At 51.0% G+C, this 18,773-nt stretch overlaps 2 protein-coding genes across 6 annotated transcripts; one reads left to right on the top strand and one right to left on the bottom strand.

Moving 5' to 3' along the window:
- The first annotated feature begins 2,593 nt into the window (after positions 1-2,593).
- SERHL2 (serine hydrolase like 2) lies at positions 2,594-11,636 on the top strand. Of its 4 annotated transcripts, none has more exons than XM_065676725.1 (12): positions 2,594-2,698; positions 4,060-4,128; positions 4,365-4,478; positions 5,475-5,516; positions 6,238-6,257; positions 6,456-6,530; positions 7,310-7,419; positions 7,681-7,760; positions 8,119-8,153; positions 8,909-8,985; positions 10,422-10,515; positions 10,817-11,636. In XM_065676725.1, exons 3-12 carry the CDS (start codon positions 4,382-4,384, stop codon positions 10,931-10,933), a joined length of 747 nt encoding a protein of 248 aa, XP_065532797.1. In that variant the 5' UTR covers positions 2,594-2,698; positions 4,060-4,128; positions 4,365-4,381; the 3' UTR covers positions 10,934-11,636. The 4 variants fall into 4 exon arrangements, with proteins under 4 accessions (XP_065532797.1, XP_065532769.1, XP_065532789.1 ...); XM_065676697.1 differs by having other exon boundaries at positions 4,060-4,296; XM_065676707.1 differs by lacking the exon at positions 2,594-2,698 and adding an exon at positions 2,754-3,689 and having other exon boundaries at positions 4,060-4,296.
- Positions 11,637-12,429: 793 nt separating this feature from the next.
- Positions 12,430-16,107, bottom strand: RRP7A (ribosomal RNA processing 7 homolog A). Of its 2 annotated transcripts, XM_065676675.1 has the most exons (7): positions 15,784-16,105; positions 15,558-15,700; positions 15,203-15,328; positions 14,820-14,943; positions 14,075-14,172; positions 13,475-13,673; positions 12,430-12,998 (listed from the first exon to the last, which is right to left on the bottom strand). In XM_065676675.1, the coding sequence occupies exons 1-7, from the start codon at positions 15,833-15,835 to the stop codon at positions 12,913-12,915; spliced, it is 828 nt and encodes a 275-aa protein (XP_065532747.1). In that variant the 5' UTR covers positions 15,836-16,105; the 3' UTR covers positions 12,430-12,912. The 2 variants fall into 2 exon arrangements, with proteins under 2 accessions (XP_065532747.1, XP_065532756.1); XM_065676684.1 differs by lacking the exon at positions 15,203-15,328 and having other exon boundaries at positions 15,784-16,107.
- Between the last annotated feature and the right edge of the window lie 2,666 nt (positions 16,108-18,773).

The raw sequence follows: 18,773 nt of genomic DNA, 5'->3' as shown, positions 1-18,773 counted from the left end.
AGGAATTTTTCCTTTCCCATGAGGTGCCTGCTGATGCAGCCTCCTAGCAGAAGTGACTTGGGATACAGCTCACAGAAGTCCAAATTTCCTAAAGAATGTACCATTCCCACCTCAGCCCCAGAGGTCATCTCTGTGACTCAAAGCAGAGAACACAGATCCTACAGGCTGCTGGAGTGGGGCAGAGGGCCCAAGATGGTGCAGGAAAGAGTCCAAGACCTGTGAGCGGTGATGCGCATACCAGCATTTACAGCGGGATCCCAGGATTACCTCAAACAGGCTTGTGCCCAAAACCTGGTACTGAGTAGAGTTTGGGGCTGCCAGATAAACAACTTTGGTGACCAGCACTAACGTACAAGCTCTGTTGAGAGCTCTTAGCTGTTAATGAGCTTTCTGGGACTAGCTGTCAGCATGTAGCACTCAGAGGATGTTGCGTGTGGGTACAAGTTCTCTGAGGTGAAGTTCCCTGTGCCACAGGGACATGGGGCAGCCAAAGCCTGGGACTGTGAAGGGGATACCCTGTTCAGGGATGTGCTTGCATGGCTGGCTGGACAATGCCACCACCTCTGATAGGCTCATTCCACTGATCCTCAGAAGTGGGTCTGGCTCAGGAGGATGGGCTGTGAGTCGTGTGTCGGCTCTGCACACCGATTCTCTCTCCTTTTCAGATTGCAGTTAGGTGGCAATGGATTTTCCAGGCCATTGCCTGTTGTCTCACCAATGACAGAGGTTTCCTCAAAGGGTCCACATCCCCCCTGCTCCTGACATAGGGTCCTTTTCCCCAAGAGCTATGCCACAGACAGAAGAATCACAAGCCTAGCAGCCACTGCTAACAATTACACTGCTTTCTGGTGACTTGTGAAAAAATCCCAGCAATTCACAGGAAGGCCCTGGCCTACATTAGCAGCAGTGACTGATTATTGAGTGCATTTTACAGACCTGTTCTGCCAAGCTGTCCCTTGCTTTTCACCTTTTGTAATCAGTCACACATCTCTGACAGCTCTAGGAAACATGGTTAGACGGCACTGAGGCCTCTCTCCCTCTGCATGCCTTCCCACCACTTCCTCCTCCTGTTCCTCCTCCAAGGAGGCTAAGAAAAAGCAATGCACTGGATTTTCCAAACCTGTAAGATTTTAATTTCCTTCTAATGGCTCACTTGCAGGGTAGCCTGAGTTCCAGAGCTCTCATTTATTCTCAGTGATGGGTCCTCAAGGTTACCTTTCAACTTCTGGGGTGCAGAGCTATTTTGCCAGGGTGAGATTGAGGTAGGCAGGAGAAGCAGGGCTGTAAGCTTCTACACTGGTTTCTTTCAAGCTTTGCAAGCTGTTCTGAAAATGTATGGTGTAATTTAGGAGACTGATGTGCTGAACTGAGCAGAGAGTTTTCAATTACCAATATAAAAATGACTCCCTAAGAACAGACATTCATTTTGCTCTCTCCAACTGCTCCAGCAAGACATCCCACTACTCACAGCATGGTTTGACTTTGCTTCATTTGACAGCAGAGTCCTTGACTGAAGGGGAACAGTTGTGGTCTGTGTTACGCCTTGTTGACTGATTGCTGGAGGGAATGCATGGCACCAGCAAGCAGTATTCTCAGGTATTGGCTTTCTTGAAGCCTGGTCTAATGAAGAAAATTGTGGAAACCTCCCCAGCTGAGAGGGGTCTGGTTTTGAAGAAGGAGTACAGCAGCTAAGGAAGGCAGTGCTGTCTGCTGTGTATCTGCCGCAGCTTGGCCCCGCAGTAGTCAGTTCACTGTGATGGGTCACAGCACGGGAGAGTGACTCTTATCCCTGGAGCAACACGATTCCAGCAAGCATTAAGAGTTCAGAAGAGTTTCTCTATCAGAGAGCGATGGAAGTTCAGCACTGGTGTCAAGCACTGAGCCTGTTTGATGTTGCTACAATGCTCCTGGGTCACAGTTGAAACATCTCACGCTGTGTTGCTGCAGTACAGGCAGTTTCCATAGTCAGTAACGCATCTGCTGGAGGTAGCCAAGGATGCAGCCACACTGCCATGACTGTGACTTCTCTTAGGTCCCTGTCGTGCCCAGTAAGTAGGTCGATGGCAACTGCAGACCCCACAGGCATCATTAACTCCTGGTTATGCTTACTAAGCCTCAACCAGACACAGTGCATTGTCTACCTCTCACAGCATCTCCCTGCCCTGGGCACCCAAGAGGAGAGCTTGCAGCAGCTGGGTCAGGCCAGAGGCTCCAGGACCAGCTGGAGACTGCCCTGCTTTCACCTGGTCAGTCAGGTAAGAGGTTTCTGGGCCTGGAGGAGAGGGCAGGCTGGGTCGTTGTGTCTGGAGCAATAGCTGGGTCAGGAGGAAAACAACGAGTGATGCTGTGGAGGGCTGAGGGTTTGCCAGGGTGTCCCCTTGCTGCAGGGCCAAGGGTGGGGAACCGGGACCCGCTCCCCGTGCAGGCGAGGCCGCGCTGTCAGGCCCTCCCCCACTGCCCCGTCCCCTCGCAGGACGCCCGGGGCCGGGAGGCTGACGGAGGACGAGGATGGCGGCGCTCCCACCCCACTGCCTCCCTCGGGTGGCGGCGGCCCGGGGCCGACAGAGCGGCAGGAGGCGGAGGCTCGGGGCGGCCCGGGGAGGCGGGGAGCAGGGCGGTGCAGCCGGCCCGCCCGCCCTGCCGCCGGGCTGTCTCCCCCAGGCACGGCCTAGCTCTGCCGTCCCGGCCGGACAGAGCGGTAGGAGGGGGCCGGGGAGCAGCGTGTGGGCACGGGGAGCGGGGCCGGGGCGGCCGCCGGCAGCCGCGGCACTCCGGGGACCGCTTCGTCCCCGGGGCCGGGAGCAGGAGCAGCTGCCCCAGGGCGCCCTGAGGCGAAGGAGTGGGTGTAGCGGCTCTTCCTGCCCGCCGGAGGGACCCTAGGGCCGCAGCCCCGCTGGGCTCAGGCAGGGCGGGCCTGGGGAGGGCAGGCGGGCTCTGCCAGGAGCCCAGGTTCTCTGGCACGTCTGTGAGGAAGGGGCAGGTCCATGGTCACACCAGGAAGTCAGCCCATGGTTGTCAGGATCAGGCCGGGCAAGGGTGAGACAGCCCCGTGATCAGCAGGCAGGGCCATGGTCCTTGGAGCTTCACCTTTGCCGCTGGAGACCAGCACTGCTGGGGTGCCCCTGGGCTGAGCTTTAACAGGCTCATGGGCACGAGGGAAAGATGTAGGGGAGTCCCCATGTGTAGCTGACTGGGGCCGCTGGGGCCTGTAGGTGGTCTCAGAGTCCTGACAGCAGCCTCCTCTCGGGAGGGACTTGCAGTAGAGTGATTTAATTGCTGTCAGGTCTCAGAGACTATTTAAGGGAATAGAGACCTGAAACAAGTCACTGGGAAGGCAGTAAGCCATGAGAGACCTGGGGGCAGGCAAAGTCAAGCTGCTTGTGAGGCACCCTGGAGGTCAGATGGGCTTGGGGGTGAAGGGGAGATACTCAGAGCACCCCTGGCAGATCCCCAGAGGCTGGGTAGTACTGAGGGGTTCACTTAGGAGCCTGGGGTTGAGTAAAGGTCAGATGTTAGCGCTGTAATTACCAGGCAGATCGGGAGGGACGAGACGAGTTTGAGGTCGAGCAGGTGTCCAGCAGGTTGTGGGCTTGTAATCCCATGCCGGGGTACAGGAGGGTGGCAGCAGTGACCACGGCAGTGCTCTCTCGAAGGTGCCGACTGGTGGTGTGAAAGAGGAGAAGCACAAGGTAAAAGAGGAGTGTAGTACTGGAAGCAGCATCCTTATTCCTGAAATTGTCTTTTTAGTCCAGGACAGGTGCCTGGCTCACTACAGCTAGCTGGGGGAATTGTGCGTGGTTCCCTCTTGCCAGATCTCCTGTGTTTTCTGTTCAGCTTGCAGCTGCTGCAGAGACAGAGAAGAGGCTTTTTTCCTCCTGTGTAGAGAAAGCTAGTTTCTTCCTAGGAGCATCGCTAGTACGTGCTGGGAAGAGGATTCCCCAAACAGGCAGGCAGGGATGGCATCTTGGGATGTTCAGTGGAGAGCTATAAATCAGCAAGCTGCTAATTAAGACCACAGGAGGCTGGTGAGTTACTAAAGACCTGTATTACTCTTTTCAGAGCTCTGGGCCATTAACAAGATCCCTGGGACCTAGTCGGAGCACGTGGCTCTCTCCAGGGACATACCTTGTGAGCACTCTATTTTGGGCATGTTTTCGGAGGTGAAGTTCCCTGTGCCCTGGGGCCACGTGGCAGCCAAGGCCTGGGGATCTTCAGAGGGCCACCCTGTGCTGTGCTTGCATGGCTGGCTGGACAATGCCAACACCTTTGACAAGCTCATTCCACTGCTCCCCAGAGGTAGGTCTGGCTGAGCAGGATGGTTCTTGTGTTGCAGGACTGCATATCTCATACATTCTCCCTTTCAGGTTGCTATTATGTGGCAATGGATTTTTCCGGCCATGGCTTGTCATCCCACCGACCTGCAGGCTGCCCCTACCATTTTCTGGATTACGTGAGCGATGTGCGCCGGGTGGCAGCAGGTGGGCAGCTGAAGGGCCCCTTGAGAGGCTGTTTGTGCAGAGGGTGCTACATTGCTCTTTGGGACAAGCAGGCAGTGCTTGCTGCTTTGTGAGAGGAAGAAACAGTAAGAAGCAAGTGTTTCTAGACTAAAAAGCAGTAGTAGCAAAGTGGTGAATGCAACTAAATAGTTTTGCCAGGCTGGCTTTTTCTAATCAGTTAGTGACCTCTAACCAGTGTTAGGTGTAGGTTGGAGACTCTTCTGGTTCTCCCTGATGGCAGCTGGCTGCTTGCTTTAGTATCATACAAAGAAATCTGTCAGCCCAAGTGTATTGGGCTCCTAATAACTCCCGATCTAACTGTCCACCTGTATGCTGATCTTGTGGGAGGTTGTGGCATGTGCAGTTTTGCATCCCTCATTCAGTATACAGAGAGCCTCTGGAACCTCTTCAATGGTGCCAGAGGGTAAAACATCTTTCAGTGACTTGCATTTCAGATGATGCAGCACTGATGAAGCGGTATTTTCCCATAAGCCTCTTGGGGTTCTCTAAAAATGGACTGGAGCCTGGCGTGCTAAATGATGCAGAGAGCTTTCATTTGGGATAATCGTACTTCCCTCAAGGCAGCAGATCTGGCTCTGTGTCCTCATGGCTTTTGTGGAATGCCCTGCAGCAGGATGCTCTGTCAAGGTCTCTCTCTTTGGCAGATGCTGCCCAGTTAGACTCCTTTCCTTCCTGCCAGTCCTGTGTCTGGCAATGAATGGGAATTTGCTGTAGTTTGTTTGCCATATAGAAACAGATTGAGAGCTTGTGTGCCTTAACTACTAAGGAAATGAGGTGGTGGAAGCTCTCTTTCTTTAAAACTGGCCTACTTAGCCACCTCATTTCTGGATTAGGAAGCAACTTAAACAGTGAAAAAGCCCTCCTGTGTGAAGGAGCCTGTGTTGGTGGAGAAGCTTCAAGATGCTGCTGCTTTAGTTTCTAATGCAGCTCTGTCTGTTTTTGTCTGTTGCCACTTAGCCTTGCAGTGGAGACGGTTCACCCTGATGGGTCACAGTATGGGTAAGTGGCTCTTGTCCTTGTAAGCTGTGAGATTCATGGAAATAGGAGTAGGTAATTAACTTACAAGACATACCGCTAGGAGCTGTTGGAGTATTTATTATGTCAAATACCAGGTTGCTGCTTGAGCGATTCAGAAATCTGTCCTTGTTTGAAATGCCTATGCTTTCAGGACCCTGTAGCATAAGCAGTGGTCAGTCTTGCTGTGGACCCATCTCCAGCCCCAGGAGGGAACAGCAGTGTGCAAAGAGGGGTGACCTGTGGCAGGAGAATTCACAGCAGGCCTTCCTGCCTGGTTCCCACAAGGCCACAGAGCCTAGGGAGGGCAGGGCCCTTCTTGGTGGTTCATGGAGCTTGCTGAAGGGAACCAGACTCCAGGCTCTATCTCTTTATGCTTGGGTTTTGCCACCATTTGGGTTTTGCTGCACAGGGCTGTGCTGGCTACAGCTCACAGAGCTTGCACACCACAGTGTGTAACTAGTAACTGCTTCTTGGCCCTTGCTGCCTGAGAGGAAGATCGGTATGGCACAGGACAAGAGTCCAGTTGGTCAATAGCCCTGCTCTCTGCCTGCTACTCTAGCTGGAGCTTTGTTCATTGGTACTACATGCATTTCTGCTTCTAAGGCAGCTCCTGCTCTGCGTGAAGGGAGTTTATGTTACCAGGGGTTGGGGCTGTGTGTGTGTGTATCCTGGGTGTAAGAGAGGACTTTTCTCTCCTTTGCAGGTGGAGCTGTGGCAGGAATGGTGAGTAAAGCATCCTTTCTTCATGGGATTTGTGATATCTGCAGCTGGAACAACAAATAGGAGGGAATTGAAGGGACGAACTATGTGGGACTTGGATTACAGGGGAGGAGAGGCCCTTTCCTGACTCCCTCTCCAGTGTAGCAGGATGAAGGCATCCCTCAACACTCAGCTTTTTCTCTCATATTTTTCATGTCTCAGTTCTGTTTCCTCTATCCTGAGATGGTGGACAAGCTGATCCTGCTGGAAAACCTTGGCTTTCTGCTAGCACCAGAGGTTAGATTTCACATGTACTTCCCCTCACTTTTTTAAATAAAAAGTAGATGTTTGGATTTTTTTTTTTCTTTCTTTCATTTGCTCAGAGAAAGCACTGATGTGACCAGTTCCTGACAGATCACACAAGTCTTGGTGATCTTCCTTTTGGCAGGCACAGATCTGCTTCTTGTTGCATAGACTGAGGTCCCTGTGGAGGGTGGCCCTTGGGGGACACTTGGTAGTGCTCCACATCCTACAGTCCCTTAGCACTGAAATTCACTTGTCTGTGCCATACCCTTGTACAAAGGGAACTGGAACCTCTGTCCAAGCAACTGCCAGCTGTCCTTTTGCCAATAGCTTGTTGGGTAGATCTCTTTTTCTGTTCCTGGCAGGATGTAAAGCTACATTCCCAACCTGACCTCATCGCTACCAGATGCTGGGCTTTGGTTGGCAGAAGTGGGACAGAAGCCCAGGGTCAAAGAGACAAAAGATAACAGATTTCCCTTGTTCTTTTGGACAGTTGTCCTCAACTCAAAAGTGAGGCAGGAAGGGGTAGAAAAGATTGCAAGGGTAAAAAGTAAGTTCTTTACAGCAGTACTTAGCTTTCTGTTCTTGCCTTGCCTTTTAAGTATTGCTGTTCTCTTCCCCCAGAAATGGACATTTTTAATATGATGTCTGTAACTGGTACGAGTTCTGAGGGATGCTGAAGGGTGAAATGCCCATTTCTACCCTTTGATGAAGGGGTAAAATAAGTCAGAAATGGGGGGGTTATTCCTGTGCCCTGTGTCTCTTTGTTTCAGGACACTGAGGCGTGGCTGGAATCAAAGCGATTGGTGATTGACAGATTACTGAGTCTAGAGGCAAAGCAGCAAACTCCCAGAGCACGGAGCCCTGAAGCAGCATTGCAGAGGTCGGTTCCCATTTGTCCTCTTCATTTGCTGCCTGCCCTCACCTTGGACAGAGTTACAGCTGCATGAATGAGAAAGGGAAACCGTCTCTGCACTTCCTCTTTCAAGTCCTCCTGGAATCTCACCAAGACCTTTTGCTTTTGCTGCTTCTTCCTTGCTCTTTTCTGAAGCAGCCTGAGAGCTCGCTGTCACCTTGTCATGCCATTTTCGCTTCACTTCCTCCCTTTCCCAGCAGCACAATCTCTCTGCCATGTCTCCCTCAGGCTCTTAGAAGCAAACAGACATCTGACAGCAGAGGGTGGGGCAATCCTACTGCAGCGAGGAGCAACTGAGACACCCGCTGGTAAGGGGCTGCTGCGTGGAGACGGGGCTCATCCCAGTGCTGGGCCAGCCCTGGGTGTGGGATGGGAGCAGTGCCAACAGCCATTGTCTTCCACAGGGTACAGGGTGCCCTAACTACAATTTCATGCAGCCTGAATGGGAGCAATTAAGTCTGGAGGCAGAGCTCTCCATTCCCAGCAACTGGGTTTGGTGCTTGAGTCTTGGAACACCAAAAGAGAAGAATTTAAGAAAGGAGAAATCTGAATTAACCCTAATCCTCCTGTCTCAAAAAATCTTGGGCAGACCCCGAAGGGGAGGAGAAACAGAGCAGCTCCTGCTCCTGTGAGACATGAAAACCTTCTGTTGTTTTTTCATTCCAGGGCTGGTGTATAACAGAGACATGAGAGTCCGTACGGTGAGCATTGCTCTTCTGATGTGCCCCCTGCTGCTTCTGAGTTCTGAGATTATAGAAAACTCAGCTGCAGTGGAGGTCCACTCCCTGCTTCCACTCAGCTGGTTACTTTCTGCATCTCTAATTCCTGCCTCTCTTTTAAATGCTGCTGTTAAAAGAGCCTCAAACGTTGACTCAGCTTACAGAGTCACTGGAAAATGTTACTGATTTTTTTTTTCCCTAGCAGTTCCTCTGCCCCAGGGCCTCATGGCCACATTTTCCTGCTGTTGTAACTCTTCAGGCAGCAGCTGGATGGATGCTTTCTGTCAGCTTGTCAGGTCACCCGTGGAAGAAGGGGGAGAGTGTGGAGCAAAGTCCACATGTTTGATGTTTTGATAGCTTTGTGCCGCTTTTGAGCGAGCAGGGCCTCCTCTACCTGTGCCATTGCCAGGGTATGAAAGCCAGAGTAGTGTACTGTCTCCTTTTTAGTAAAGGGATTTTTAAAGCTTTTCTCTGGTATGAGATCATTCCCCTATGTGCTGCATCCCAGCAGGCAGTGTTGCTGGCAGCCCTGAAATGCAGCTGGATAGAAGGAGCCTTTGCAGAGCCAGCTGCTCTTGTGCATGGCCTGGCTGCCTGTCATGTCCCAGCATGGCAACTTTGGGGCCGCAGCCATTTCTCTGCCTTAAGGGCCACTAGTGCAGCAGGGGTCGGGTACACTCTCTGTCCCCAGCTGCTGTCCCTGACCTTTGCTGTTCTGCCTGTCTTTGCACCTGCAGCAGAGTCAAGAGTCCTTCACAGTGGAGCAGTGTGTGAAGCTCCTGCAGAAGATCCAGGACCGTGTGCTCATCATTGTGTGAGTGAGGCACAAGCCAAACCAACCTTGCTGCCTCCCTGCAGCCCTGGGTGGAGGGAGTAAAGGTTAGAAAGGAGCCCCCAGGTAACCCCTCCTCTGCAGCAGCCACCCAGACCTTTGGGCCAGTTGGCACTACAGCACAGCCTGAAATGTGAAGCATTTCCAAGTTCCTTACCACTGCCCCAGGCTGGGCAGGCTCCTAGAGCAGGCAGAGAGCAGCTGGAACATCCTTCTTCCGGCCTAGGCTGTGCTTTCAGGCTGGGCCTCCCTGGTGCAAGGCTGACTGAGGAAATGCCAGTCCTGCCGTGTCCTCCTGCCTTCACGCTCCCAATCCCATAACTTTCCATCCCTTGGCCCTACAGGAAGGGGCCATCCTGGCAAACCTGTGACACTCCACACTGTTCCTACTTGCTTTCCTCTTGGCCCACCCAGCTCTTCCCCAGGTCACAGCACCCCAGCCTGTCCCCTTCTCCAGACACAGAAACCTCTTGCCCAAGCAAACAGGTAAAATCAGGGCAGCCTCTACCTCCTCCAGCTGGTCCTAGAGCCCCTGGCCAGACCCAGCTCCTGCAAGCTCTCCTCTTGGGTGTCCAGGGCAGGGAGAAAAGCTGTGGGGAGGTAGCCAGTGGTTTGCACAGAACCCCACAAGCTGTTGAGCTGTCTGGGTGGGTAGCTGGTTCCGTCCTCCTCTGCATCTACCCTTGGAGGGCAAGATGTGCAGGGCCCTGGCTGCCTTGGTCTGTGTTGTGCCATTAAAAGACTCTCTAGGAAATAAGAGGAAGTGCTAGAAGTTAGGAAATGAAGAGCAGTTTTGGCATCCCTGGTCTGCCGAAATCATAAGCTCTTAAGGATATTCCAGTTTATCCAGAAATACAACATCATAGTGAGGACAAGTCCTCTAGGCCATACAGAGTATATGCCTCTCTGCCTGGGATGCAGTGCTCTGTGCCTGCAGTGGAGTAGGAGACAGCATGATCTTAACTCTGCAGGAGGTCTAATGCTGGCTTCTCCAGGAGGAGTGCCCTGGTACTTCCTCTCCAAGTGGGGCACACCCAGTTTAAAACAGCAGTGTGGAGGGGGGAAAGGGACAGAGGGGAGATGTAGAGGTTGTATGGAAGGGAAAAGGCAGAATACATGGTAGGGCTAAGGAATGATGTATTAAGAGACAGCACTTGGAGGGGAGCAATATCTAACCAGTCTCCACTCTGATACTACCAGGCAATCGCCTAAGGTTTTGAAAAGATAGTTTGACAGAAAATAGCTGCCCCTCTGACTACCATGTATGACCCTGTATCCCTGCTGTTTACAAGCAGCTTAGAAAGAGCAGTTGTCTCGGTCACCCCCCTGTCCTGGGGCCAATGCTTCTGCCCAAGACAGTAGCAAAGACAAATGGAGACATGCTATGTGCTGTACTGAGCATTGCTATTGCTTTTCAGAGCACAAGATGGACTCTTGGTACCGTACAAGCTGGACACCAGAAATCACTTTGTGAAAGACCTACGGGAGGCATTTGAGTCTACCCTCAAAGAGGTGAGAGCAAACTCCATCCTTGCATGTCTACTGTATGGGTCCCCAACCTGGGAGCAGCAGCTCACCTTGGTGGCCACCCCCAGTGGGCACCCCCACTAGGCAATTTGTCCTGAATGGTACAGCCCTCACACTGTGGGGAAACCAACTTGGCCTCTGCTGCCAGAGTCCCAAGTTAGTATTGCACTCTAGACCTAGCTCTTCCCTAGTCCAGTCATCCCAGCCCTGTTCTGCCTTCCTCCTACCCCACAGCTTGTCTGAGGGAATGCTTTCCTGGTTCACATCTTGTGTCCTTTCTTTCCAGCACATCCAGCTAATAGAGGTACCTGGGAGTCATTTTGTGCACCTGAACAAGCCCGAGGTGGTGTCTGGGATCATCAGCAACTTCCTGACAGCGCAGGACACCAGAGCCAGGCTCTAGGAAGCCCTCACTGCTGCAGCAGGTGAGGAGAACATGGAGCTAAAAAGCAGGCTCTGGAAGAATTGTCACCATTCTTACCTCACATCCAACATCAGTTTCATGATACTCTTTCCTAACCTTGGCTCACTGCAGAGTGGAAGCAGGTCTGCCAGGGGCTCCCTGAAGGAGAGCTGAGCAAAGTACCTCAGTTGTCAAAGGCAAAATGAATCCTTCACTTCCAGCTCTGAAAGTACAGGAACAGAGGCCCAGAGTGGCCTTTCCCTTGCTTGCTCCCAGCTTGCACCCTGAAATAAAAACAAGAATACAGGCAGAGGCATCCTCTGTGCGAGAAGCAGCACCAGCTGTAGCTCAGCAGGAGATAGGTGGCTCATCTTACTTCCTCCCTTAGGATGGTACAACCAGTCTTATCCTAGGATTAGAGCTATTGGAAAAACAGGAAAGTATTCTGCTTTTCTGCTTACTTCCGTGGATGCCTGAGCTCAGAGGACCTTCGTGTCTCCCTTCTACTATGAGACCTGTAGAAAAAAGTCAGGTTTAAAAAACAAATAAGAGCTCACCTGAGCACAGAAGGCCATTTTAATGAACTCCTAGAGAATGAGTCACTAATCCTCTAGCTGAAGCAGCGGGGAGAATTACTAATAATGGAAAAGTTGGCAGAGATTATTTCTGTCCTTCTAAATAAAGATTAATTTCCTAATGTTAACCCTGTCTTCTTGACTCTAGAGAAGAATCCTTTCTTTTGGGATGCTTGCCCAAGCAGCTAAAACACTGATCTTGGAAGCAGTGATTTTTATATGCAGTCTGCTTTAGTTGAGGCACAATTAGGATCCATCTGCCTTCTAGTTAAATCGATGCAAAAAGCCAACTGAAGCAAGCAGGCCTGGCAGTCTCCCCATGCAATAGAAACTGCATTGGCAGTGGGTTTTCCAGGGGAGGGTAAATGCATTTTAACCCACCTCAGTGGAAATTCCCAGTATTTCCACCTTACATTCATGGCTACACCCATATGGAGGCTGCAGGGCGATAACAGGCCCTTTCTGATCACAGTGCACAGGGGTGAACCATCGTTCAGTCCAAAGCTGCACAAAGGTTCTGTGGGCAGTGCAAAAGCACCACCCCACAGCTGGATGTGCCTGTTGCCATCCTTACCTCCCTCCTGTTGGCTGACAACAGGTTAAGAGAAAACAGGCCATGAAGAGTCTGGTTGCTCCCTCCAAAGGCAGGCTGCCAGCTCACCTTGCTCTAGTGACAGTGCTGAACATCAGGAGCTCCCAGAGCCCGAGCTAGATAGGGCTGTAGGGGTCCACTCACAGCTGTAAGACTGAGCACCTCAGCATCTGGCTGCAAGGAAAACACCAAGGGAAGGGGGAGGACTCTGTACCAAACCACCTTCCTTGTGACAACAGGTCTGGGAACTTCCCAGATGGGCTTTTCCAAAGGTCACTTCCCTTCATTTCTAACTCACCCCAGATAAAATGTGCAAAGGAGAACCAGCATACAAGCCATGACTTTTATTGCCACCCCAGCATGCAAGAAGCTCCAGGTCTCCCCATGCAGACCAAAGGGGAGAGAGAGGCATCTCCACACTTTGAGAACATAGCAGCAGTTCATTTACAGTTCTTCAGCCATTCCTGCCCCTAAAGAGGCTGTACTGGGTCAATCCCAGCTCTCACCAAGCTAGAAGAGGGCCTTGGGCAGCAGGGAAATACAGGCTGTCACAGGAAAGGCCTCAGCCCCTTGGCCTGAGCACCCTGGGAAGTGATGCCACAGGGCCAAATGATGGCCAGGAGAGCAGAATTCCATTGCAAGAGAAAGAAACTCCTCCTTCAGCAACAGTTGCTGGGATCTCCCATTTCAGATCCAAGGACAGGGACAATCTGAAGATGCCTCAGTTCCTTGAAATCCTTTGGGACATGGAGTCCATAGGCATCTCTCCCACCCTCTCCAGCACGGGCACCCAAGGAATAGCTCAGCACAGCTTAGTATGGCCGAAACTTGCGCTGGGCTCGCATCAGCGCAATCCTCTGCTTGTCCTCCTCAAATTTCTTCCTCAACTGGGCGATGTCTAAAAGAGAGAGAAAGAGAACAGGTCACATGGGAGCAGCAGATCTCCCTCCCCTGGGGAGCTTCACTTCTATAAGCCAGGAGGGGCTCAGTCCTGACACACGCTTCCCAGAGCAGGTACTTTTGCGCCTGGGCTGAATGCCAAGCTGGGGCTCTGGAGCATCTCTCTGGCAGTGCTGCAGCTCCCTCTTGGGGAAGGAAATGGCTAGTGTTCCCTTTGAATTGCTTTTGTGCAGGCTAAGAGACATCTATTGGAAAGCCAGGATTTGTGCACTCTCCCACAAAATATTGCAGCAGCCCTTTCTAGAAAAGCTGGTAGCAAGAGGCCCCAAAAGCTGGCGAGGCTATCTGCACAGCCACCCAGCACTGTTCACCTGCAGCTGGATACAGGTGATGGACTCTCCACTGACAGACAAATGACCATGATGCAAGGGACAAGAGCCACAGGGAGGGGGCAGAGGAGGCTCGGACACTCACGTTCTCTCTTGGTCTCACGATGCTGCCAGGCATAGAAATTGAGCAGCTCTTTGCGGGCCCTTTTCTGTTTCTCCTTCTCCAGCAGACGCAGGTTGGCCGCCTCTGTCCGGGGCAGACCAGGCTTCCGGCCCCTCCGTGTTACCTTCACCCAGCCTTCCTCATCCGGAACACCCTCCTCCTTGGCTGCTTTGGCTTCTTCCTGTAAAGACAGGAGGGTGAGACAGCTTAGTGCAGATGCGCTGACAGCCAGCCTGATGCACGGCTCCCCCACAAAGCTACAGCTCCTGCTTCTGCACAAGATTTGAAGGCAGGCATGGAACCAAGAGCAGGCATTCAACTATTAGTCAGAACACCGTACACAAGCCAGGACCCAGTTTATTTGTGGATATGTATTGTAAGGCCTGGATGGAAGGGTCAGGTGTTGTGGACCAAACCAGGACCTAACTGCCCACCAGCAACTGGGAGTAGAACAACCCTGCCGAACAGCATGTTTCCCACCACCCTTTTCACTGAGGACAGGACACGAAGAGGTCATCTTTCTTCCTTTCCTCTCCCCAAATAAACTGCTTAAGCTGGGTCCCCTCCCCAGCCTGGCCTCACCTCTTCTATCTTTTTGTCATAGTCTTGCATGTAGGCATCCACCTCAGCTTTCAGCTCCTCCTGATCCACAATTGAGGCCGCATAGTTGGTGATCCACTCTGAGGAAGAGGGCAGAAATCAGCCATAGCCTCTGCTAGAATCAAGCCCTCATCTGGTACCTTTGGGCAGCTCTAGAGAGAACTGCTGTGGGGAAGGAGATGCTGTTCCCATTCTGTTCAGCCTCCCCACACCATAGCTCAACCAACCTGTGGCCCAGGCCATAACCAGAAAGTGATAGGAAGAGCTTGCAACTTTCCTGAGCAGGAACAGGCTAGCATTAAGCCCAAGAGGTGCAACACTGAGGGCTGCATTCCTGTCAAAAGGTCATACCTGAAGTGCTGTCAGCCTGACACACATCAGGGTGTCAGCACTCAATAACAGGTGCCCGTTATTGAGTCAGATTCTGGTTTGAGTGTAAGACACGGAGAGTTTCTCTGAATTTATGCAGTATTGAAAAGATGTTGGAAAAAACTGCCCTTCCGTTACACCAAGCAACTCCCTTCTCCCATATGGTCACAGGACCAGGCTACGACATCCACTACAAGATTGTGAATAATAAAACCAGGGCAGTGAATCACTCGACACCTTCCGGCTCAGTACAAAATGGTGAGAATTAATCTGGGACATGCAGGGTAGGATTCAGCAAGGAATAAGCACAGTTCTTCCCCAGCACTAGGTAGCAGGAAGATAGCCAGGGCTGACTTACTCCTAACACCAGTTTTCACAGGGTGACTCTCTGTTGAGATCAGCAAGGGACCTTCCTGTGACAGAGCCTTGGCTGCCTGGACACCAGCTGGTTTCTTGAACACCACATACGCCACTCGAAATCCCTGAAAGTAGAAGACATCCATGCCAGTCAAGATACACCACAGGAACCGGTGATGCTGCAAAGAGCTGCACTGCAAGTCTAATAAAAATCAAAGTTGCAGCGGGACAGCAAAAAGAGATAATGCAAACTTAAATAAGTAATCACATCACCCAGTGCCCCCAAAATGGTTTCCCACGTATCACGTTTCAAATAGTACCCTCCAGCGCTTGTGATCTTTCCCCATTCTAACCATCAGGACTGCCCTCCCCACCGAGCTTTACCGTTACGGCTTTGCGGTTGAAGAACTTGGAGTTCAGTTTTTCTTTTTCCTCCCCGGGCCCTGGCTTGTCACACATGTCCACAGACTGGACATGCCCGCAGCGGCTGAACAGCCTGGACAGAGAGCCCTTGATATGGAGACCGAGAGAAAAGAAGTGGTACGGAAAAGCAGAGGCAGTGTCTCTCCCCACTCTCTCAAGGCTGCTCGGCATGACCCCAGCCCCTCAGCCCACCGCCGCCCCGACGCACGCCACGGCCCCGGGCTCATGAGGCGATGATGCCCGCAGCCTTCAGCCCTCCCCACCAGTAAGGCGCCCCCCGGCCCGGCCCGGCCCGCCCGGCGCCAGCCCCACTCACCGGGGTGCAGTACGGGGGCACGTTGAGGACGAAGAGGGTGCGGTGAGGGGGATGCGCGGTGCCGGCGCCTTCCCGCAGCTGGTGCTCCTTCACCAACAAATAGTGCGGACAGCGCTGCCGAGCCCCGAACTTCACCGCTACAGCTGCGAGCGACGCACCGGTTAAAGACCCCGCCGCCGCCCGGGCCCCGCTCCCGCTCCCTCCCCTCTACCCCGGGCCCCCTCACCCGTGTAGCCGGCCGGCGCCTCTCCCACCACACGCTCCACGGCGGCCGCCATCTTAGCTCGGCGGGAAGCGGCGTGGCGCGGGGGCCGCTGGGAGTTGTAGTTCTCCGCGGCGGCGCGGGGCGGCTAATGGCTGCGGCGGGACCCTCAGCGCTGAGGGACCCGGCCGCGGCCCCAGGGTGCAGCTTAACCAGCAAGTGTCCCCATCCAGGGCATCACCCTCTGTAAGAAAAGCTCGTTGCACACCAGCATTTAGTGTAACGGTTCTGAAAACGAGGACCTGAATTAGATAAAACAGGCGCTGTGCTTAATCCTATAGAGGCAAATAAAGGAAACTTACACATAAAACCATTCAAAGATAATGGCAAAAACAACTGTTTTTAAAGACTTGTTAATCAGAAAAAAGATTAAAAAATTACAGAGAAACTTGTATTTATGGCAGAATGGAAGACAAGACCACTCCAAAAATAAAGATACTGAAGGAAGACAATGTACAATAAAGCAAGCAATTATATGGACAGTTGGCTCAACCAAATATCTTAAGTTAATGAGTATTATCAGTAGAAAGAGTACATGCAAAACCCATGAAAATATACCAAACTTGCAAATTGTGACATCACTTCACAAGTCATCATGTTTTTCAAAAAGCAAAGGCAAAAAGAAAGAAATTCTATTGTCAATCACCTACCGCATGTCCTGGCCAAGCATACTCAATTACTGCCAGCAATCAGTGCTCCGTCTATGAGTTTATAATCTCTAGGAGGCCAGAAAGGAAGCGAACAAAAATATACCAAGAGGAGATTTAGATTAGACATAAAGAAAAAATTATTTACCATGAGGGTGCTGAGGCGCTGGCACAGGCTGCCCAGAGGAGCTGTGGCTGCCCCATCCCTGCCAGTGCTCAAGGCCAGGTTGGACACAGGGGCTTGGAGCAACCTGGTCTAGTGGAAGGTGTCCCTGCCCATGGCAGGGGTTGGAACTGGGTGAGCTTTAAGGTCCCTTCCAACCCATACTGTTGGGTTCAATTCTATAATAACCATGCTGCATGAGGGCAAATGTGCCCAGAGGTGAGGTCAGAAGGTGGTAGGTGAGCTCACTGGAATGCAGACAGCCAGGAGAAACTGAGGAGCTGCGAGGTCAGCTCCTTGAAGTAGGAATGGCTGGCTTCTCTTCTCTCAATGCCTAGCAAAAGAAGCCACACTATGAAGTATTAGAAAACTAAGATAACTTTGGAGAGTGGATTCAGAACAGAACAGCAATGCACACCAAGACATTGCTGCAAGACAAATCATGGAGTACTGTTTAAACAATCACTTTGCTCACCAATTATAAAATAAAAACACTCCCAGTAAGTCACAGAGCTAGAGAACAGAGCAGTTCTTCAAAAGCAATATGTTAATGTCATAATTTCTCACAAATAATCTAACACAATGCACCATTTTAACAGCAAGTTTGAGATGAGAGCTTGCTATTTGACTTTTGGAATTGGTATGAATCTATTAATAAAAAAAAAAAAAAGCTTGAATGCCTCTTTCAGAAGAGACAAGGTATAGAATCATAGAATGGTTTGTGTTGGAAGGGCCCTCAAACACCATCTAGTTTCAATCCCTTGCCATGGGCAGGGACAACTTCCACTACACCAGGTTGCTTAAAGCCCCATTCAACCTGACCTTTTTCTTCTAAGCAAGTGGCCCTTTGCACTGAGGAAGTCAGTTAATCCCTCCCTTGAGGTGAGGTCTGCAGTCACAATACATGTCTCCACGTCTCCACAACTTTTTATCCAGCCAATAAGGAAAGTACCCTATTTCATTTAGAACAGGTACCCTGATTTCACAGCTGTACTATCTTTTACTAAAATAATTTCCTTAATTACTAGGCTGTCAATAACAAAGGCCTTTTTCTGTGATAACAGAATTTAAACAAGGTGGGGACACAAATTTCTCCCACTTAGCAAGAATCAGGAACTAATTTCAATAATCCAGATTAAAAAGCATATAAGGATCAATTCTCTCATCCACATACTCCTCTTGCTCTTCATCACATTATCCATTTTAAAGTTTCTATATTGATATATAAGCACACTTGATTGGAACTCCACCTATTTTCAGTTGCTTCACAGCATCTAAAAAGGCTTAGAATCCACTCTCTGTATAACAAACGTTTATTCAGAAACAGGTAATACATTATTTTCTCCAACCCCTAATGTTTCCTCCCCCTCCCCCATTTTATTTTAATTTTCTTAATTAAAACACAAGTGTTTGACGGGCAATCTAAAAAAGGAGAACCATGGCTGTCTGAGGTCCCCTCCCCTACAAACATCTGTTGTTCACATGAAGCACCATAGCAATAATGGTGTCGGCGGCTTCCAAACCAAAGGGAGTACTCTTTGGGAAAAAAAGACAAGTCCTGCCAAGTCCTCAGTCATTTCAATGGCTAAAAGTGATACAGTGAGATAGAGGAATGATTTGCATGAGCTAGATAAGGGCAAAGAGTTAATACAGAATGAGAAAGCAAAAGAAGCATAGGACTGATTGCAAGAAACGAAATCCAGACCTACAATGGTTACAGAGGTCACTGAAGTTCAGCAGAGTTGAACAGAATTAATCTCCTAGCTAGAAGGATCAAGTTCAAACCCCAACTACATTCTGGAAGTGGCTCTCAGCTTTCCTCTCTTACAATACAATTTGAACAAATACAAACGAATGGAGCTACTGGGACTTCAAACATCCACGGCAATTACGCTGTAATAACAAAGGGAAGTGTTGGAAGTGCCACCTAGTGGCCTGTGGCTCCTCACGGATGCTCACTGGCCCAGGGTATATACCCTTGCTGCTCTGCATGGGACTTGCTTAAGGCTCTTCTCCCTTGTGTTCCTTAGATTGCTAACCGCTTTTCTCTTCAAAAATGCTCTCTGAAGTCATGAACTGCTGCAAGCATCCTCCAAATTCAGGCATGTGAGCCCACACAGCTGCCAAACATTGCTCAAGTGACA

The sequence above is a fragment of the Lathamus discolor genome, chromosome 1 (genome assembly GCF_037157495.1).
Source record: "Lathamus discolor isolate bLatDis1 chromosome 1, bLatDis1.hap1, whole genome shotgun sequence".
Lineage (NCBI taxonomy): Eukaryota > Metazoa > Chordata > Aves > Psittaciformes > Psittacidae > Lathamus > Lathamus discolor.
Note: the sequence above shows the minus strand (reverse complement) of the source record. Positions and strands in the feature narration are given on the sequence as shown.